The sequence below is a fragment of the Drosophila ananassae genome, chromosome XR (genome assembly GCF_017639315.1).
Source record: "Drosophila ananassae strain 14024-0371.13 chromosome XR, ASM1763931v2, whole genome shotgun sequence".
In the NCBI taxonomy this organism is placed as follows: Eukaryota; Metazoa; Arthropoda; class Insecta; order Diptera; family Drosophilidae; genus Drosophila; species Drosophila ananassae.
In genome coordinates this window covers 13,779,324-13,797,431 of record NC_057932.1, presented here as the reverse complement: position 1 = coordinate 13,797,431, position 18,108 = coordinate 13,779,324, and the positions used below count along the sequence as shown (strand labels likewise).

Here is an 18,108-nt window from a genome sequence, read left to right as displayed (position 1 = left end):
AAATTTGGACGTCTCAATATCTTTATTTGTAAGAATCTTAAATAATTTGTTTTTCTTTTTAATTTATTTTCAGCTTTTTGTTATTTCTTTTTTTATATTTTCAGTTTTATTTTTTAAGATCAATAAATAATATCCTATTATATATTTATCCTATAATTATTAATAAATAAATATGACAAACAACGCATTTCGAATTTAGTAAAAATCAATGGGCATGGTTGGGAAAAACAAAAACAAAAAACAAAAGCAAAGCAAAAAGCAAGGGAAATTTTTTTCAACCAGAAAATCCCTGGGTGAGATTTCGCGCCGATCTCCCCTAGCCGGTAAGCTTGCGGGTAGGGGAGAACCGCCTTCTTTTTCCGATCGCCAAGCATATTGATGCTCGCTCCGCTGGGTGAGAAAAGCGGCCACGCCAATGTAAATCGGAATGATGGTTTTCCGCAGATGGGAGTGCGCCGCGCACTCCCATTTCCTACCGCGGGATGCGCGTTTGGCGAGAGCCAGGCACGACTGGGAAGTGTTGTTGTTGTTGTTCGGCGTACATCTCCTTTTGTGTTGGCAAGGTCAATGGGAAAAGGGCGGCGAATAAACTTCACCCAAGGTCATTTGCGGCTGAGCGGCTGGAAGAGAGCCGTATAACAGTTGCCGATCATCGTGCACGGGGTGGACCCACTCCCCCCGCGGGTCGCTGCTGCCACGACAACGGCAACGGCGGCGGCGGCGGCGGCGGCGGCAAAACCCGTTTTATCTCAAGAAACTAAAAAAGCAACGGAATAAAACTGGTTCCCAGCCACCAAACTGACTGACTGAAAAACTGCTGATAAAAGCTAGTCGAGACATTCAAATGTCTCGCGTGTTGTCGTTGTCGCCTTGGAAACGTTTTCGATTAACATCGTAAAAGTTTTATATTTTTAGGCAAACACGTTTCCAACACATGCGATACACCGCGGCCGTGAACTGCTTGCTGGCTGTCGCGACAAAGAGATTAAAAGTGGCGCGATGCTGGGTCGCTGAAAGGCAACGCGGTCAAACGGCAGGGGCCATAAAATTTGAATTTAAAATTTGAAATGGCGCCATGCCGGTCACTAGAGATGACACATTGCTATTGGATATAAGACTTACAGAGCAGTCAACTTTTCGTCGCTCAGTCCATATATCGATAGATTTACGAACCGATGTATCGATGTACGAGGGTGGAATTCGGATTCAACCATCTGGCAACCGTGTCGTCAAGAAACAAACAAACATACACAGATACACGCACACAACACACAATTCGGTCGACAGAAATGCTGCCCAAGCTTAAAACCGTTTAAATTGAAATAGAAAACCACTTGTACGGCGTGTGGCCGCTGCCAGGAAACCAATGCGCACTTTTACCGTTCTAAATCGCACTTATTGTTGTTATTATTTACGCATTTTTTTTTGCGCCGCAGTGCGTGGTGCGATAAAGTGAGAGAAGAATTGCAATGAATACGTCGACAGTCAATCGATGCCGTCGATCTTCGACGACGCCAGCCGGAACGGGCGAGGATGTCCCACCAGCTCAATTGGGTGTGGATGTGGGGGGTGACGGTGACTGCGGAAGCGGAGGCGGAGGCGTGGGTGGTGTGGCCGTAACGCCCAGCTGCCTGACGAAGCGTGACTCCGAGGAGGATGCGTGGGCATCCAAGGGATACAATTACATTAATCCATTCGTCCACCGCATCGAAATCGACAGCCACATTGAGGTGGCCAAGGTGAGTCTTTTTTCCGTCCAGGGACGTATGTAGGAGCATTTTAAAAGGGGATGGAATGGGATGGGAGGCTAAATGGCAGCCATGGAAAATACGTAAATATTTGCATAATCGGATAATCGGCTGGCAATCGCTAATCTAATTCCCCTTTCGATCAGCCTCTGGCGCTTCCTCTCACCATCTCCCTCTTTCATTCACGCAAATCGTCGGGCACATGTGCCCATGCGATCTCCATGCCGAAAGAGACAGAAGCTAGAGGGAGGAGAGAGTAGCCGTAATGCGGAACTACTCCCAAGCAGCTCCAGCTCCCCACTATGCTGCCCCCCACTCTCTCTTCTCGCAAGACACACTGCACTTGACATGCATTTGCCGTTACATTTGGGGCCGTTACTCTCCTTCTCCTTCTCGTTTTCCTTCTCCTTTACCTTCTCCTTGTTCTTTGTGGCATTAAGACCATTGTTTTTGTTTTAGCTCTTCCTCTTTCTTTTATCTGGCGCTGCCAACGTTGGCTCTCTGCCTACGTCAACGTTTTGCTAGCGGCAGCGAGAATCGTATGATTTTCTTGTTCTACTTGCTAGTTGGTTGTTGTTGTTTTTGTTTTTGTTGTTGTTGTTGTTGCAACCGCCGGTTCTTTTGGCATGTGTTTCCTATTGTTGTTGTTTGTGATTCTTTGTCCCTTTCCCACTTCCCTTTTCTTTTAACGCCTCATTAATGGGCTTCGAAACCCAATATAGGGGCATATTCGCTTAAATCCAAGTACCAGAGGCGGGGTACAGGGTATAGGGGCTTCCTATCGGATAGTTACAGTAGCAGAGTATCTACTCTTCAGCCCCCGCCCCGCTATTTCTCATTTTTAATCACTTTCCCGCCCCAGAAATACACTGAAAACAATGAATAATGTTGTTCTGTTCGGTGAAGTGGCATCAGTTAGTGGCCAATAAATCGAGGTGACAGGGGTATCTTTATGGTCTGACGACTGGAGAGTCATTCGAGAAAGCTGGTTCCGCAGAAACACCTTAGTGCACTTTTATTTTTTTATTATTTTCTAAGCGCTTTGAGAGTAATCTAGAGCTAGAGGGGGGAAGAGTGTTCCGGTGACCACCCACACCCACTCTAATTGCGGGAAATAATAAAAAAAAAAACGCATTAAAGCCTGCAATGAGGCATGGGACAAGTGTTTTTTTGTATGGATGAGTGGGGAAATGATCCAATTTTGGTTAATGGGTTCTAGAGGACCACTCACTAAGCCATTTTTAATTAAAATTATTATTTAAAATTAAATTATTATTATGTTTGCTGCGGAATGAGTCAAGTGGCGTGACAAGTTCAGGGGAATTCTGGTATTGTATCATCTACGAGTGCCAAGAATACATTACAATAGTGATTAGAGCTACAGGCTATAGGCTATATAATCCTATTCAGCCCGATGACGCTATCTCTGACTCAAGACTCAAAGTTCTCAATAATTAAATACAATGAAATCGTTCAAATGATAAGGTTATAGAGCGAAAAGTGCACTGCCCTGGGCAGTGATAGAGGTAGTGGTAGAGGAAGGGGAATCACTCGGATTGAGCCACTGACCCACTAAAATAATATAAATAAAAAATATAATGAAGCTGCACAGCTGTTTCTCAAGGCCATCAAGCAGTCTCCACATGCACAAAAATACAAAAAAAAAAAATATTAAAAAAAAAAATACAAAAACCCGTTTCGCTTTCATTTCACTTGACGCTTCCGTCCAAAGTTCAAGGCACTCGACTGGCCCTGACATTGTTGCTTCAGCTTCTTGCCAGTGGCAGAGTGGAGTGGCTAGGGATTCCAGGGGGTATATACGGTTAGTGGCAGGCCCGACCAACATCCAAGAAGCAAAGTTCAGGGCTCCTCGTGCCACTTGACTGATAAGGCGGCTCTCCCCTATCGGGCGATTAGAAACTGGCTACCCAGACAGCCTTCGGGATGTAAACATGGACAGGTTTGGAGGCCAGTTGCATAAATTATGGCCATCCCCCTTATCGGCTTGGAGTAGACCTAGAGATAGACTTGGATATGACATAATCCATACTAATAGATCACTTCCCTTTCCAGACCTATGTCCTCACGCTGCTGCTGCTGCCACTGCGGGTGGTCGGATGCGTCCTCTCCCTGCTCTCCGCCTGGATGTTCTCCTGCATCGGTCTCTACGGCCTGACATTGGACGACCTGAAGGAGAAGCCGCTCACCGGCTGGCGGAAGTGAGTGCCAGTGCTTTTAGTTTATTGATATTTCTAACTTTTTAATATTTCACACCCCACCCGCTAGACAGGTGCAATATATGACGGCATGTGCCATGCGAATGGTCTACACATTCGGCTCCTTCCACTATGTGAGCATGAAGGGCAGGCCGGCGACGCCCAAAGAGGCACCCATACTGGTGGTGGCACCGCACTCCTCCTACGTGGACTCCATCCTGGTCGTGGCCAGTGGCCCGCCCTCGATAGTGGCCAAGCGGGAGACGGCGGACATACCACTGCTCGGCCGTATCATTAACTACGCCCAGCCGATCTATGTGCAGCGCGAGGATCCCAACTCCAGGCAGAACACCATCCGGGATATTGTGGCCCGCGCCCGATCCACCGACGACTGGCCCCAGGTGGTGATCTTCGCCGAGGGCACCTGCACCAATCGCACCGCCCTCATTAAGTTCAAGCCGGGCGCCTTCTATCCGGGCGTACCCGTCCAGCCGGTCCTCCTCAAGTACCCCAACAAGTTCGACACCTTCACCTGGACCTGGGACGGCCCAGGAGTGTGAGTATCCCTCCGGCTAACCGTGCGAATTCCCATTGACATACATCTGACTCACTACTGATCTCTGCAGATTGCGCCTGCTGTGGCTGACGATGACGCAGTTCTACAATCGGTGCGAGATCGAATACCTGCCGGTGTACACCCCCTCGCCGGACGAAGTGGCCGACGCCAATCTGTACGCCAACAATGTGCGGGAGGTGATGGCCAAGTATGTTCGCTCAAATTTCCATTTCCGAGGAGAGCCAGAACCACACCGCCACTTCTAATTTTAGAAGCATTCTAGTTTAATGCATATTCGGCAAGAAAATTCGGCAACTATTGTCCGACAAATATATATCCGCTTGAAGGCCGCCCAGGGAGGGCCTCTGACCCGACCTGGTGAATAATGCATAAGACTAGCTGGCACAGCCGGCTCGCAATTAGACTTTCAAAGCGGGCTTGAGGAAAAAGAATATGAAAGTGAATAGCAATCTTAACCAATTTGTAACCTTCTCCGTTTTCAAGGGCCCTGGGCGTACCCACGTCGGATTATTCGTTCGAGGATGTTATTGTGATGAGCCGGGCCCGCGACATGAAGATCCCCTTCCCCGGCGACATCGTGGAGATCGAGCGGACCATCGAGAAGCTGGGCCTGGTGGAGAGCCAGCGGGACAAGGAGCTGTGCGAGTGCTATCTCCGGCTGCCCGGCACGGACAAGCTGGACATCATCACCTTCGGCGAGCTGCTACGCATTGATCTCAAGAATCCCGATCTGCACAAGTTGTTCGCCCTGCTCGACCATGTAAATCCCCCCGTAGTGGATCCTCCTCCCTCTCTTTCTAATTCAACTTGCCTTCTCTTTCTTTTAGCGACGTGCCGGCACCGTCAGCCTGAAGAGCTTCCTGCTCTGTTCGCTCTTCTGCAAATTGAAGAATTCCGATCTTTTGACCTTCCTCCGGGCCCTGATCAACGTAATATGATTAGTCCTCTGTTAGTTAGCTAGTAACTCATTCCTCTGTACATCCCATAGCTCTACAGCGAGTCTAGTCAGAAAATCGACAGGGAGAGCTTTGTGCGACTGATGCGACACGCTGGCGGGAAGCTGAACGAGCAAAAGGCCCAGGCGCTCTTCTACGCGCTGGACACGAACAACCTGGGCTATGTATCCTTCGGTTTGTCTTTACTCTCAAGACTTTTGCTTTAATTTTATTAAAAATCATTATTATCCATAGATTCCTTTGTGGAGCACACGGAGAAGCAGAAATCAAGCTACAAATTCCTGTACCACAAGTCCGAGCACATAAGGAGGCCGAAGGCGGCGGGAGGAGCCACCACACCGGCCAACTGAAGTAGCAGCTTGAAGAGGCAAACACAAAAAAAGAAAGAATCGTAGGGAGAGTAGGCGTTATAAATGAAACCCAAGCTAAGCAGAAAGTTCAACTGTCAAGTGTATATTTATAATATTTATTTATCGTGTAATGCGCTGGTCCCTGGACGCCAGATACACATATAAATTGTAATTAATATAGTTTCTATAATTACCCTAGACCTTTTTTTTTGTTTTATCTCGTTTACAATGCTCAGAGCACAGAGATCCCAGCTTTGTTATTATTTATACTCGTTCCGACTCTAAACGCAAGTCATTTCATCTTTGTGATTCTTATTGTACACTTAAAGCATAGGACACCCCTACGTTATATAATATTATATACAAAAGTTAATATATAGAAGCAAGGAATATATGTATTTGTGAAGAGAAAGGCGATTCACCAACAAACCCTTACTGATATCCATTTCCATGGCTAAAGAGAATGCAACGCCATGAGATATGATATAGAAACAGCAAACTGTAAGCCAAATTAGCCCCGAACACCACCAAAAATGTAAAACCACATACTGAACAAAGGAACTGCGATCGCCAATATGATCATACCAATATTATATAGATTTAATCACCACTTTCCCAACTGAACAACCACCAAGCACTCTAAATCAGGATAGCTATAGAGCTATAGTAGAAGAGCAATTGTTAAAACGCAAGAGGTCACAACAAAAACATTCTGACACCAGTTCTATCTCAAGTAAATTTATAAGAATTTATTACACCATAATGTAACCATAACGCAGATGACTCAGTTAAAATATTCTGAAATTTTGTAATGACTTTAGACAAGCACTCGCTGTTCTTTTTTTTTTTAATGAATTTGCACTGTAGGATCTTTTGAATGTTCTCCTCAGTTCCTTATAGTTCCTGTCGAGTCAGTCAGTCGGTCGGTTGGCTGTCGAACATTTCTTGTGCATTTGTAACTTATCTAGACTTTAGTAGACCGCAGCACCTGGCACTTGGAGAGCATATAGCCTGTACTTAAATCTTAACACCTTGGCACTCAACACCTCAACACACCCACACACGCAGAGTCTATTTTACAAAGAATGTTATTGAAAACGAGAACAAGTTTGAACGAGAAAACGTTTGTGTAATTGTAAAAAGAAAGTAAAACTCGTAGTTTTTAAATTCTGAGATGAACTAACCCTTAAGCTAAAAACGATTTAATTTATGTGCTATTGTAAAAGATATTATTAGCGCCCTAAGTCAGCACCGAGAGCAAGCCGAAAGCCATAATGGGTTTATTGGATAAATCTGCTCAAAAAAAAATATATATGTGTATGATTTTAATTACTTATATGGTTTAAAAGGATATTTTACACATCAATTGCTAAGTTTTGTCCGGCCGAGTATTTTAAGACATCTCCCATCGAAATCTGACGAGGAATGGCAAAGATAGCCAAAAATAGTTTGAATTTCCCGCCTCAAGTCGGATGCTGCCGCCGGTCATTTTACAATTCCCAAGCGGTTTTGGCGTCGGAAAAGCATAAATAAAGAGTCGCTGCGCGGGGACCCTCTTCGAAAATACTTAGTATCTCAGCCATTTACCGTCCGCTTTTGACCAGTGATGTCTTAAACAACTCGCAAGGACCTAATTAAGCAATCGAAAGCAAAAAATTATGGAATTTTGTCTAAAAAATGTATCGGTGGATTTTCGAAATTTTTTTTGCATAGATCGCTAAGTTAGGTTCGTACGTGTCGTTTAGAGCGTCACTCGTCAAAATCGGACCGTAAATGCCCGAGATGTTAAACGTTTTAGAAAAGAAAAGGTGCAGCGAAGCTCTATTTATAGTTTTCCGACGCCAGAACCGCTTGTGAATTTTAAAATGCCCGCTCTCAAACTGCATTAAACGTAGTGTTGTGAAACGAAAAATATGTGCGGATATCGATATTTTATTAACTTTATCGATAGCTTTCCTATCGATAGAAGGAATGTAGTTTTCCCAACTGTAGTTCCATCCCAAAGCCAAACATAAACAAAAACAGAATCAAATTTAATTTTAACATTTTTACCAAAATAATTCTGAATTTTTTCAGCAGATTCATCTGACCATGTTATGATTTTACAAAGCTTGCTGTACAAGTAGGCTATACATTAGTAAATATTATTTTAAAATTACGAATAAATTATGTATTAACACAGCTGTCAGGATTCGGTTGCGTCTTCTTCTTCCAATTTTATTTTGGCAAAGCTGGGCTCCTCATGTTCCTTTATCCCTTTTTTAGACAAGTGGGCTTTAAGTCCTTGTTTTCTTGCAAAGGTCTTGGGGCACAGGGGGCACTTGACTCGCTTAGCTGCAGGATCAACAGGTTCTTTCAGGTGAATCAGTTTATGGACCTTCCGGCCATGTTCCGAAACGAAGGCCATTGGGCATTCGGGGCACTTGAAAGGTCTCTGAGACTCAGTGGTGTGGGTTTTCCTGTGCTCGCGCATTCTATACATAGAAGCAAAGGTTCTATCGCACTCCGGGCATTCAAACGGCCGCCCCTCACTGTGTATGTTACTAACATGCCGCTGGAGTGAGGATTTGTATGTGAACGTCATGCTACACTGTAAGCAAGTGTGTCTTTTCTCTCCGGTGTGGGTTTTCATGTGCACGGAGAGCTGTCCCCTCTGCTTGTAGTTCTTGGTGCAATGCATACATTGGAATGGTCTTTCCCCCGTATGCACTCGCATGTGCATGATCAGGTACCGAGCTGCGGGAAAGCCTTTCCCACAAACACTGCAATAGTGTGAGATTTCCTTTTTCTTCGGCGGCTCTTTGGGAAAATCGTGAACTTCATGATGTCTCCGGAGGGTGGTGGCGTTCTTAAAGCTTTTCTGGCATATGGGGCATATGTGCCACCAGTTGGGGTCATGTCTCCGGACGGTGCGAGCAAGATTGTATTTGTATGTACTATCTTCCTGCTCTTCCTTAAAAAACAAACCGTCTTCCTGGTCCGACAACTCCGAATCATCCCCCTCATCATCCTCTAAGGGATTCTCTAAAATATCCTTTGGCTTCTTTTTAGTCTCATGGCTCCGATCGTGACGATCCAAGTCTGTTTCTGTTCTAAACCACTTCGCACACTTTAGGCACTTGAATGGGCGATCCATGGGTGTTCCGTCCGCTTCGTGGGGAACACGCAAGTGTTTCTCGTAACGTGCTTTCTGGGAGAAGCACATATTACAGCGTTCGCACTTGAAGGGAAGCCCGCTGGTGTGCATTCGGGCGTGTTTCCGAAGGTTCGACAAATATTTGAAACTCTTTGGGCAACGGGCGCATTTGTAAATCTTTTCATCATCAGTGTCTACTTCCGACTCTAGTTCCGAATCCTTATCATTGTGATGGGTGATCAGGTGCTTTTTGTAGCCAGCTCTTTGCGCGTAGACCCTTAGGCAGTGCTTGCACTGGTAGGAGCGCTTTCCGGTGTTAGGCGGGTGGGTGGTTAGGCAATGCTTCTTAAGGTTCTTGGATAACTTAAAGCTCTTGGGACACAGGGGGCACCTGTAAGAATGCGGCCCTTCGTTGGAGTGCTTAGAACTATTTAGAGATTCCACTTCGTCGTCTTCCTCGTCGACGTCCTTCTCTTCGCTACCATCCTCTTCGTTGCCATACTCTTCGTTATCGTGGTAGCTACTTCCACTTAAACTTTTTCTTTCCAGCAAACTTCCTTCACCCTCAGACGCCTCATAATCGCAGTGTTCTTCGCTCTCAACCGTGAAATCTAGGACCTCTTCCTTAGTAATGCTATCGAAGTGGATGCTCTCGCTTGGACTGGCGGGCGGCTCTAGCTCTAAGTCGTTATACGCCGGGTACTCTTCATCAATGGGCTCGTTTTTCACTCGGAAAGTGCTGTCCTCGAATCCAGGCGCCGACTCTTCACTTCTCCGCCTCTTAAGTTTTTTGACCAGCGCCTCGTTTTCGGCCGCCACTCGTATGAAAGCCTCCTCCAGAATGTACTCCTCTTCCGTCGTCTCGCCCTTTACCGGGGCGTGGCGCCTCAGGAATGTCGGATGGGGCATCTGCTGGCCATTTGAACTGGCGATGTCCGGTAGCGACTTAGCAACAAAGTCCATCGGGACGTTTGGTGCCCAGCAAATCAGGTCAAGGGCCGCACATTTCTGAAACCGCAAAAAAAAGGCATTAGAAGGTCAATCAAATAATTTTAAATAACATTTACATACAAAAACCGGTGAAAAGTGCAGCTTCTCAACCAAAATAAACTTATTGTTTTCGTTTTTGGCAGGTAGTGTTGGGAAGTCATAGTCAGCGGGAATTTCACAGCACTTTTAGAGGGAAACAGCTCAACCTCGCTTGTCAACACTGGCGATGTAGCTATTAAGTAGTAGCCGTTTGGCTAAGTGACACCGGGACAGGTTCACTCCATTTAGACTACAAAAACCTCAAAACAAAATTCCACGTAAAATTCGAAAGTTGTTCGGGAACCAGCAGCACCATCCGTAGACGCGCATCCTGTACAGCTCATCTCTCCTCTTCCAGTCCTCCAGTCTCCTACGCGAAGGTGAGTGTGTATTATTTTTATTTTTTCGCTTATTTCGGGGGTGTTCTGGGCGAGGGGTAGTCCACAAACTGGGCGCTCTCATTGCCAACGAATATTACGCACTTACAGAAAAGCCTATGATATAATATTATGTCGCGTCCACTGAGTCGCGTACTGGGCAGTCTTGCCCCCGGCAGCCTGCCCAAGGGAATGATCCGACCCGATCTGCTTCGTCCCCAGTCACATGCCCACGGCCATGGTCATGGCCATCCCATGGCCATACAGCGAGCGGACTACTCTAAGCGCAATGGACCCCCCTCGGATGCGGGTGAGCCCTTCAAGACAGTCTCCAAATCGCGGGACCTGGACGACGACGACCTGAATAGCCTGGAGAGCGAACCCAACTGGGAGCTGACATCGGCCAAGAACAACAGATTCTATCTGCCAAATGCCACAGGGCCCGCCTGGCAGGGCGATAACACAACCGTGGGCTTGTTGGGGCCACTGGCCCATCTGGTGAACTTTTTCCAAGAACCGAACGAGGACAAGTCGCGCTTAGAGTTTTCCTGCTGCCCGTGTCCATTACTCATCCGCGAATCGCTGGTGGAACTCTTCCCAGTTCGTGTCGTTGCCCAGCGCGATTCGCTCATCACAATGCTGATCCTGAGCTACGAGGGAGACATTGAACAGGGTGCTGCGAAGGTGAGTGAAAGCGAAGGCGAAGGCCTGTTTCTCCTTCACAAGATTGTTAACTTCCATCTTCCTTCTTCCAGTTTGTGCTCGCTGCTCGGGACATGTGCGATCGCCTTCTGTCGCTCGGCTACTGGGCAGACTTCCTAAATCCGTTCAGCGGACGGCCGTATTTTATGCCCAGAGACGGATCAATCCTATACAAACAAGACCATCGCTTCCGTGGACTGAACATGCGCCTGTCGCAGCAGAACCACTGCACCGTCATTGCTGCTGAGGAGAACGATCGCACCCACTTCTCTGGCACCATATACTGTACAGCGCCGAGTCACTACGCCCAGCTGGTGCAGCTGCTGGTACCGCCTGGCCATCCGGGGCTCCAACACCTGCCACAATAAAGCGATCGCACTTCCTAGATTATCCTAGATAGACCCTAATTCCTGAGAGAGTGAGATAGGAAAAAAGAGAGAGAGAGAGAGAGAGAGAGAGAGAGATAGGGATAGGAGAAAGGAGGAGAATTGGAAACACACGCCACGACGTCGACGACGATGAAGATGAAGAAGCTTTTTAGTGATGATGACTGTGTTAACTGTTTAGGTTTTCTGTTCCGACATTGTATATAGATACATAGACTTGTTAAACTATATATGCTGCGAAATATATACGATAAGAGAGTTTTGTTCCCCTCGAAATCGAAAGTGTATTAACTTCCTGCCGGATGTACATACCTTCTCTCATAAATGAACACTTCCAGTTCTATTGCGAATTTATTGATCCTAGGGGTGTAAAAATTAGTATAGAAATAAAATACAAATGCCTAGGCCACCGCCATCTGGGCACAGTGCCTTTCGATCTCCTTCAGCCGATTGATCAGAGATTGCAGTTCCTCCGCGTTGCAAACAAACTCCACCACTGTGATCCGCTCGCCACTGCTCTGCCGGAAGTGGCCCAGATTGATATAGAAGTTGGCCACACCAGTGCTGCTGTCGGAGGTGGAGGACTTCACGTCGGACACAATGCGCCACTGGACGTCCGTAATGTGGGGGAAGTTGTGGCCCAACTGCAGCTGTCGGAGAATCAGGTCCTTGCGGTTGTCCTCGAAGACACGGGTTAGCTCGTCGACTGCCATGCTGTGGATCGAGAGGTTCTCCAGTTGCTGGCGCAGCGCAAGGCCATCCCAGCCATGCTTGGTGGCCACGGCGTATAGAGTGACTACCCCATACTCGCTTTGCTTCGCACAGGCGGCATTTGAGGCATAAATCTCCGGCACAGGCGCTATGGCTAAGGATTCAAGAGCCAATCAGATCAGGATTGGAGTCTTACTTATATATACTCACTTGCATCTGGATGGAGTGTCAGTTTCATGGAATTGGCAATCAGTGTCTTGGTAAGAGCTGGCGAGATAATTGTTCCAAGATTTTTCAGGCCCGCCACCACAGTAGCCGACAGGAGATTGACATCCTCGGCACCCGCCTCGGCACTTGGCAGATTAACCGCAGTCGCAGCCATCAGGCGGTGAGTAGGATATAAAGATAGGCTTTCGCCGAATTAAATACAAGATTAGCAGATCTTTTATTTGTCAAAAATTGTAAACAAAACAAGTGAGCAGTGCGTTCAACAGCACTCTGTTATTGCTAAACAGCTGTCGAGATGTAACATCTGTTAAGTAACAGCTGCAAGCTTTTAACATACTACGTAAAGAACGCTGTACACATCTCACATCACTAGTAAGGGTCTTACGAGTACATATTCCAAATTGAAAATTATTTTATACAATTGTCTTTTCCTTTGCTACAAATTGAAGTAAACTATATACAAAATTACACCTAGTTTCTAGACTCTATAGAAACACTCCAAGGCTCTGGGTTGGCAGTTATCGTACGGCTTCAGCATTACATCTCCGTGGGCCGCCTTTTCTCCAGCATTGATCTCATCCAGCTCCGATTCTGGGACGCAGGCGCACTGGAAGTTCTTGTTTCCCCGACTGTACAGCTTCCGAGGGTATCCCGATGAGGAGCGCGTTTTGCCGTCGCCGCTGGTGTTGGTGCACCACACTCGCGTGCCCTTCGCCTCACTCCACTCGATGTTGCAGCCGGGATACCGATTCCTCAGCTCCTCTGCTTCCTTCTTAGCATCCTGCGCTTGTTCTAAAAGCGCCAGGTATTTGTGATGATAAGCGGTCAGGTCACCCTTTTCGTTGTAGAAACGTCCTATCAGCTTGCCCTTGTATATGTAGTCCTTCTGGTAGAAATCACGCCAACCAGCCAGGCCAATAAGGTCATCTGGCTTCAAGGTTAGAACGTCGTCAGCCACTTTCGGGTCGTAGTTTTCGAATTCCCCGGATATGAAAGAGACGGAGGCATCTCGGCCCACGAAGAAGTTGTAGCTGCAGCCGGCGCCGTAGTGCTTAATGCCGCGGGACACATCGAATACCGACCCAAGCAGGGCCAAGTAGAGGGGGCGCCCCTCTTCACCATTAAATGTTTCCAATTCGGCTGCCGTAAAGAGAGCTTCGTCACCAGTTTGAAAGGCCACCGGTATTTCGTCACTGCCGCCGGCCTGGTCCAAATAGCTGTCCGTATATCGTCGCAGGAACTGCTTGACCTCTGTGTGGTAGACTCCAGCCAGAATTGCGACTATCACAAATAGAAATTGCAATTTAAACACCGATTTAAATAAGCCAAACATGTTTTCATTCGGTGCTGTTTGTTTCCAGTGTGGGAGAGTGTTAAAAAACGTTACGTAGCTTTTAAGTGATTACGTTGTTTCTGTTACTAGCTTCTGTTAAGCCAAAAATTTCAAACCTGTGCAGCACTAGACGTTAGTGCGCCAAATTTAAAAAAATTCAAAACAAGGTTTCAATTTGCACTATACTTTTTTATTAGAAAATTTAGCGACGATGAGCGACGCAGGCATCAATGTGGTTGTTAACTTCCTGGAGAGCCAATACGGCAGTGCTGGAGGCACTGTGGGTGCAAACGTTTCCATCGGTGAAAACGGCGGGAATGCGCTCACTGGTGGACTTGCGAATGGTTTTGATGGAGGAACGGGCGTTGATTAGGTAAACAGAGGCCTGGACATAGAACTTGGCCATGCAGGACTGCTTGAGGATCGAGTTCTTGTACGACTGGCACTTGTTGTAAGTGCTTCCCAGGTTATAGCCGCCGAACAGCAGCTGCTGGGTGGCGGAACTCACGTCGGAGGCAATGTCAGCGGAAGTCTTGGCAGCCACGACTCCACAGGAGGTCAGTTCCTCATGAGCGGCGTCAACGATACGGGCGATTTCCTCATCCTCGGCGGCAACGCACTCGGGGCTCTCAGCGCGACGGGCTTCCACCTGGTCCAGGGCTTCCTCCAGTTCGTGGTGGGGCTCAACGATAATCTCCTCGTACTGGTGCAGCAGGGTCTCGCCAGTGGACTTGCCCAGTTCAGTCACCTCGTCCACCACGGTGCGCACCTGGGCGTCCATTTGGGCTGGGCCATCGGCCGGCAGGCTCCAGCTGCTGGCCACGAAAAGGGTCAGGACAATCACAACGGCGTACTTCATGGCTTCTATAATTCCAATGTACCTTTGGCCCGGGCTGACATCGTATTTATACCCCAATCCAGGCAAATCCAGACTTCAGACGACGGCTGCTAATCGGAATTATCTGAATTGGAGGCCATAAACTTATGGTCTGGACTATAAATCATTCCTCGTGTGAACTTTACATTCCCGATATTTGGATTTAGATTAAAAATATTCTGCTAAGGCGCATAATCCCACAAAGAACCATATAGAAAAAAGCGAATGGGGATATATAACATGAAAGGGTAGCGAATATTATGGATATTATGCCATAAAATAAATTATTTGAAAATGTGTTTATTGATAAAGGTCGAAGACATTGGCAAGCAAGCACTTTGAATTGCTTTACTTGGATTCCCCCAACAAGCGACTAAAGCGACTAAAAATAATAAACAAATGTCTCAAGTGATTCCGCTGATTGAATGCCACCTCTATTTTTGCCCCGACATCGAAATGACTTTTAATCGTGGCCCAACGCGGACCATAAATTATATGACATTATCTTCTATAATTAAGGCACTATTTAGATTTAACGATTAACGATTGGAGGCGATTTCAAGTAGGGAATCCAGTAATAGATGTCCTTATCGCCGCCACGAGAAGGGAAATAGAATTGGCCACCTTATCGGACACTCGGCACTCTCCACTCCTATTTTGGGGCATTTGGAGAAAACGAGGTGGAGGAAATCATTCTGATTAAGCCAAAACAAAGACAGAAACCATATAGAGAGCTTCGATTCAGTCGACCCACAAAATAAACCGATAAAAGCAGACTCTTGAATTATATATTTTAATTAACCGACCCGCCGATAGGGCATATCTGGGGGCCAGTTTGAGAGCCGGATTGGTCTCCAAGCTCTATAAAAAGCAGACGCAGCACCCCCAGAGTTTTCAAAACCAAAATCAATTAATCATGAGGAGTATTATTTTAGTCTTGGCCCTGGCAGTGGCAGCTGTGAGTCTCCCCATAGCAAGGATACCTTAAAAATACAGAATACAGAACTAAAAACACATCGTTTTTTCAGATCTCTGCCGTATCCGTGGAGTATGACGAGGATGCAACGGCTCTGGACTTGGCCAAGGAGCTGGGCATCGACCTGGACCTGGAATTTGGCAAAAACCTCGGCCTGGAACTGGGAGAGGATGGCTCTATGGCCATTGACGAATACGGAATTTTGGATAAGATGGTCTCCGCGATCATTGCCGAGTCCAAGGCCCTGGCCAAGGAAATTATCCTGCTGACGGAGCGCCAGTTGTTGAAGATCTTCCTGTACCCGGTCCGCCAGCTGGAGCAAATCGTCGAGGACATCGAGCGCCGGGCGGTGGAAAGCGAGGAGTGCGTGGCCAGGGAGACGGTGCACATTGCCAACATCGTGGAGGACACCACGCTGGAGTTCATGGGCTGTGGCCGCGATGCCGCCGTCACCTCCATCAACATAATCCTGGATACCAAGCGAGCGGTGTTCCAGCTGACCCTCGATGGCTACCAGCTGGCGAAGCTGAAAAGGAAGTGCAAGTCCTACAAGACCGAAATCATGCAGAACTCCTGCAATGTCAAGCTGGGCGTTAAAATCGGATTGTTTGTCTTCGAAGGCCAGAAGTCCCTGCGCCACCTAATCGGTCTGAGAAAAAGTGTACCCGCCGTGGCCACCGATGCCACTTCCTGCACCAACGCCGCCACCGCGCATGCCGTTCAGGGCCTGGACGACATCAATGCCAGCATCAATACCTGCATTAATACCATGTTTTTCTGATTGAAAGTGGCAGTCGGCAAACATTAAACTAAGTGCATTCATATTTCCATTGCAAATTTTCAAACATTTTTTTTTTTTATTTATACTTTGATTTCCTATTATTCTGCATCAAAATTTGGGGATATTTTTCGGAGGGTCTGCTTTAAACACCCAAGAAATGTCCAGACTTGAGCGGAATACCTTTATCGATTTTTAGATCGATTTACCATATTTCTGCATCAAAATCAACTAACAAAATAGTTTTTTTACTTTTTGACAAAATTTCTGGAGTATTCCGTTTAAAAATCTGGGAAACACCTATAGGGCTCCCAGCAATGTCTATATCTTTGTCAATATTAATCCATTTCCTAAGCAGAGTACCTTTAACCATTTGTAGATCGATTCTTCATCAATCTGCATTAAAATCTGAGGACTCCATTGTCTTTTAGATTTTTTCTTAAATTTTATGGGGGGGTCCCCTGCAAAATCTTGAAAACTGCATGGAAGGACAATATGATTTCCTTTAGATTTTTCTTCAAATTTCATGAGCGGTAGATAATATAGTATATATTATAATGATTATATAATCAGACTTAATCAAAATCTGGGAACAACATTTTTTTTTAGATTTTTTGTCAAGCTTTTTGGAGAATTCCCCTCTTAAATCCAGGAAACACCTATATGGCTCACTGCGATGGATATATATTTTCCAATATACCGACATATCTTTGAAGATTCTATGATCGATTTACTACAATTCTTCATCAAAATCTGGAAAAAAAAGATTTTTTCAGAGTTTTTGGTAAAATTTACTGGAGGACCCCTTCCAAAAACCCAGAAAATACCTATACGGCCCCTTGCGATAGCAATATCTTTGCGAATATTCATTCGATTCCTAAGCAGAGTAACGATTTTTAGATCGGTTTAGTATCGGTATGTAAAGAAACATGTCAAATAATTTTATCGACAAATTATATTGCAACTTTTTTTTTAGAACCATTTTTGATAAATTTTAAAGAGTATGAGCTTAAGTAAGTTAGTCCCAAGGATACCTTAGAAAAGTAAAACAAATTTCCAAATCTTACGCCCAGAAAGCAACTCCCAGACTAAACACGAATTTGTTTTGAAGTTATTACTTTTATTTAAATTTGGTTTCATTATCATTCATCGTTTTCAAATACAATAAATAAACATTTAAACTATTTAGTGGTATGTATATATGTATATATATATGCACATATATATATTTAAATCTTTTTTTAATATTTTAAATAAGTGTATATATATTGTATTTAAGGGGGGCTTTCCCGTCTGCCACCACAATTTTCTTTGCTTCCGTTATCGTTTCCGTTTCCGTTTCCACTTTCATTTCCGTTCCCGTTTCCGTTTTCGTTTCGTTTCATAATTGTTGATCGGTTCGTACCAAAAATGGGATTCTCGAATGCCATTTTGGGCTTTTGTTTTTTTTTTGTTTTAAAAGAACTCTGTTTGGTTTGGTTTTGGTTGTTTATATATAAGTAAATTGCTGTGTTCGGGCTTACGTTTGTCAAATATCGTCTAAATACTTTGTATATATATCGTAATCTGCTCTATACAAATACACGTATGTACCAGTATGTATGTATAAGTAAAAGTAGCTGTTACATAAATTCTAATGTATAAATTGTTGTCTACTCAAGTATGATGCACATACAAATACAACTATGTTTGCATGTATATGTTTATGTGTGTGTGTGTAGGTGTGTG

General features: G+C 45.6%; 7 protein-coding genes across 7 annotated transcripts; 3 read left to right on the top strand and 4 right to left on the bottom strand.

Annotated features, from left to right (window-relative positions):
- The first annotated feature begins 1,219 nt into the window (after positions 1–1,219).
- On the top strand, positions 1,220–7,176 carry LOC6505285 (lysophosphatidylcholine acyltransferase). The gene is made up of 8 exons (XM_001965653.4): positions 1,220–1,739; positions 3,822–3,967; positions 4,035–4,520; positions 4,591–4,728; positions 5,025–5,301; positions 5,369–5,470; positions 5,530–5,671; positions 5,732–7,176. The coding sequence occupies exons 1-8, from the start codon at positions 1,470–1,472 to the stop codon at positions 5,845–5,847; spliced, it is 1,677 nt and encodes a 558-aa protein (XP_001965689.1). The 5' UTR covers positions 1,220–1,469; the 3' UTR covers positions 5,848–7,176.
- Positions 7,177–7,879: 703 nt separating this feature from the next.
- Positions 7,880–10,182, bottom strand: LOC6504983 (zinc finger protein 2 homolog). The gene is made up of 2 exons (XM_001965654.4): positions 10,055–10,182; positions 7,880–9,991 (listed from the first exon to the last, which is right to left on the bottom strand). The coding sequence occupies exon 2, from the start codon at positions 9,944–9,946 to the stop codon at positions 8,033–8,035; it is 1,914 nt and encodes a 637-aa protein (XP_001965690.1). The 5' UTR covers positions 9,947–9,991; positions 10,055–10,182; the 3' UTR covers positions 7,880–8,032.
- An 11-nt stretch (positions 10,183–10,193) lies between these two features.
- LOC6505286 lies at positions 10,194–11,753 on the top strand. The gene is made up of 3 exons (XM_001965655.4): positions 10,194–10,392; positions 10,501–11,073; positions 11,145–11,753. Exons 2-3 carry the CDS (start codon positions 10,522–10,524, stop codon positions 11,457–11,459), a joined length of 867 nt encoding a protein of 288 aa, XP_001965691.1. The 5' UTR covers positions 10,194–10,392; positions 10,501–10,521; the 3' UTR covers positions 11,460–11,753.
- A 56-nt stretch (positions 11,754–11,809) lies between these two features.
- LOC6504982 (COMM domain-containing protein 3) lies at positions 11,810–12,600 on the bottom strand. Its single transcript, XM_001965656.4, has 2 exons — positions 12,399–12,600; positions 11,810–12,342 (listed from the first exon to the last, which is right to left on the bottom strand). The coding sequence occupies exons 1-2, from the start codon at positions 12,568–12,570 to the stop codon at positions 11,879–11,881; spliced, it is 636 nt and encodes a 211-aa protein (XP_001965692.1). The 5' UTR covers positions 12,571–12,600; the 3' UTR covers positions 11,810–11,878.
- Positions 12,601–12,609: 9 nt separating this feature from the next.
- LOC6504981 (neuferricin homolog) lies at positions 12,610–13,807 on the bottom strand. The gene has a single exon (XM_001965657.3). It carries the CDS (start codon positions 13,747–13,749, stop codon positions 12,895–12,897), a length of 855 nt encoding a protein of 284 aa, XP_001965693.1. The 5' UTR covers positions 13,750–13,807; the 3' UTR covers positions 12,610–12,894.
- A 110-nt stretch (positions 13,808–13,917) lies between these two features.
- On the bottom strand, positions 13,918–14,645 carry LOC6504980. Its single transcript, XM_001965658.4, has one exon. It carries the CDS (start codon positions 14,606–14,608, stop codon positions 13,952–13,954), a length of 657 nt encoding a protein of 218 aa, XP_001965694.3. The 5' UTR covers positions 14,609–14,645; the 3' UTR covers positions 13,918–13,951.
- A 779-nt stretch (positions 14,646–15,424) lies between these two features.
- On the top strand, positions 15,425–16,439 carry LOC6505287. The gene is made up of 2 exons (XM_001965659.4): positions 15,425–15,584; positions 15,655–16,439. The coding sequence occupies exons 1-2, from the start codon at positions 15,543–15,545 to the stop codon at positions 16,381–16,383; spliced, it is 771 nt and encodes a 256-aa protein (XP_001965695.1). The 5' UTR covers positions 15,425–15,542; the 3' UTR covers positions 16,384–16,439.
- Positions 16,440–18,108: the final 1,669 nt, after the last annotated feature.

Excerpts from the sequence above, each read along its gene's own strand:
- LOC6505285 (XM_001965653.4), top strand. The coding sequence starts at position 1,470 with ATGAATACGTCGACAGTCAATCGATGCCGTCGATCTTCGACGACGCCA. Across the intron at positions 4,521-4,590 it reads ACCTGGGACGGCCCAGGAGT|ATTGCGCCTGCTGTGGCTGA; the intron begins GTGAGTATCCCT and ends TGATCTCTGCAG. Across the intron at positions 5,672-5,731 it reads CCTGGGCTATGTATCCTTCG|ATTCCTTTGTGGAGCACACG; the intron begins GTTTGTCTTTAC and ends TATTATCCATAG.
- LOC6504983 (XM_001965654.4), bottom strand. The coding sequence starts at position 9,946 with ATGGACTTTGTTGCTAAGTCGCTACCGGACATCGCCAGTTCAAATGGC.
- LOC6505286 (XM_001965655.4), top strand. The coding sequence starts at position 10,522 with ATGTCGCGTCCACTGAGTCGCGTACTGGGCAGTCTTGCCCCCGGCAGC. Across the intron at positions 11,074-11,144 it reads TTGAACAGGGTGCTGCGAAG|TTTGTGCTCGCTGCTCGGGA; the intron begins GTGAGTGAAAGC and ends TCCTTCTTCCAG.
- LOC6504982 (XM_001965656.4), bottom strand. The coding sequence starts at position 12,570 with ATGGCTGCGACTGCGGTTAATCTGCCAAGTGCCGAGGCGGGTGCCGAG. Across the intron at positions 12,343-12,398 it reads GACACTCCATCCAGATGCAA|CCATAGCGCCTGTGCCGGAG; the intron begins GTGAGTATATAT and ends TTGAATCCTTAG.
- LOC6504981 (XM_001965657.3), bottom strand. The coding sequence starts at position 13,749 with ATGTTTGGCTTATTTAAATCGGTGTTTAAATTGCAATTTCTATTTGTG.
- LOC6504980 (XM_001965658.4), bottom strand. The coding sequence starts at position 14,608 with ATGAAGTACGCCGTTGTGATTGTCCTGACCCTTTTCGTGGCCAGCAGC.
- LOC6505287 (XM_001965659.4), top strand. The coding sequence starts at position 15,543 with ATGAGGAGTATTATTTTAGTCTTGGCCCTGGCAGTGGCAGCT. Across the intron at positions 15,585-15,654 it reads TGGCCCTGGCAGTGGCAGCT|ATCTCTGCCGTATCCGTGGA; the intron begins GTGAGTCTCCCC and ends TCGTTTTTTCAG.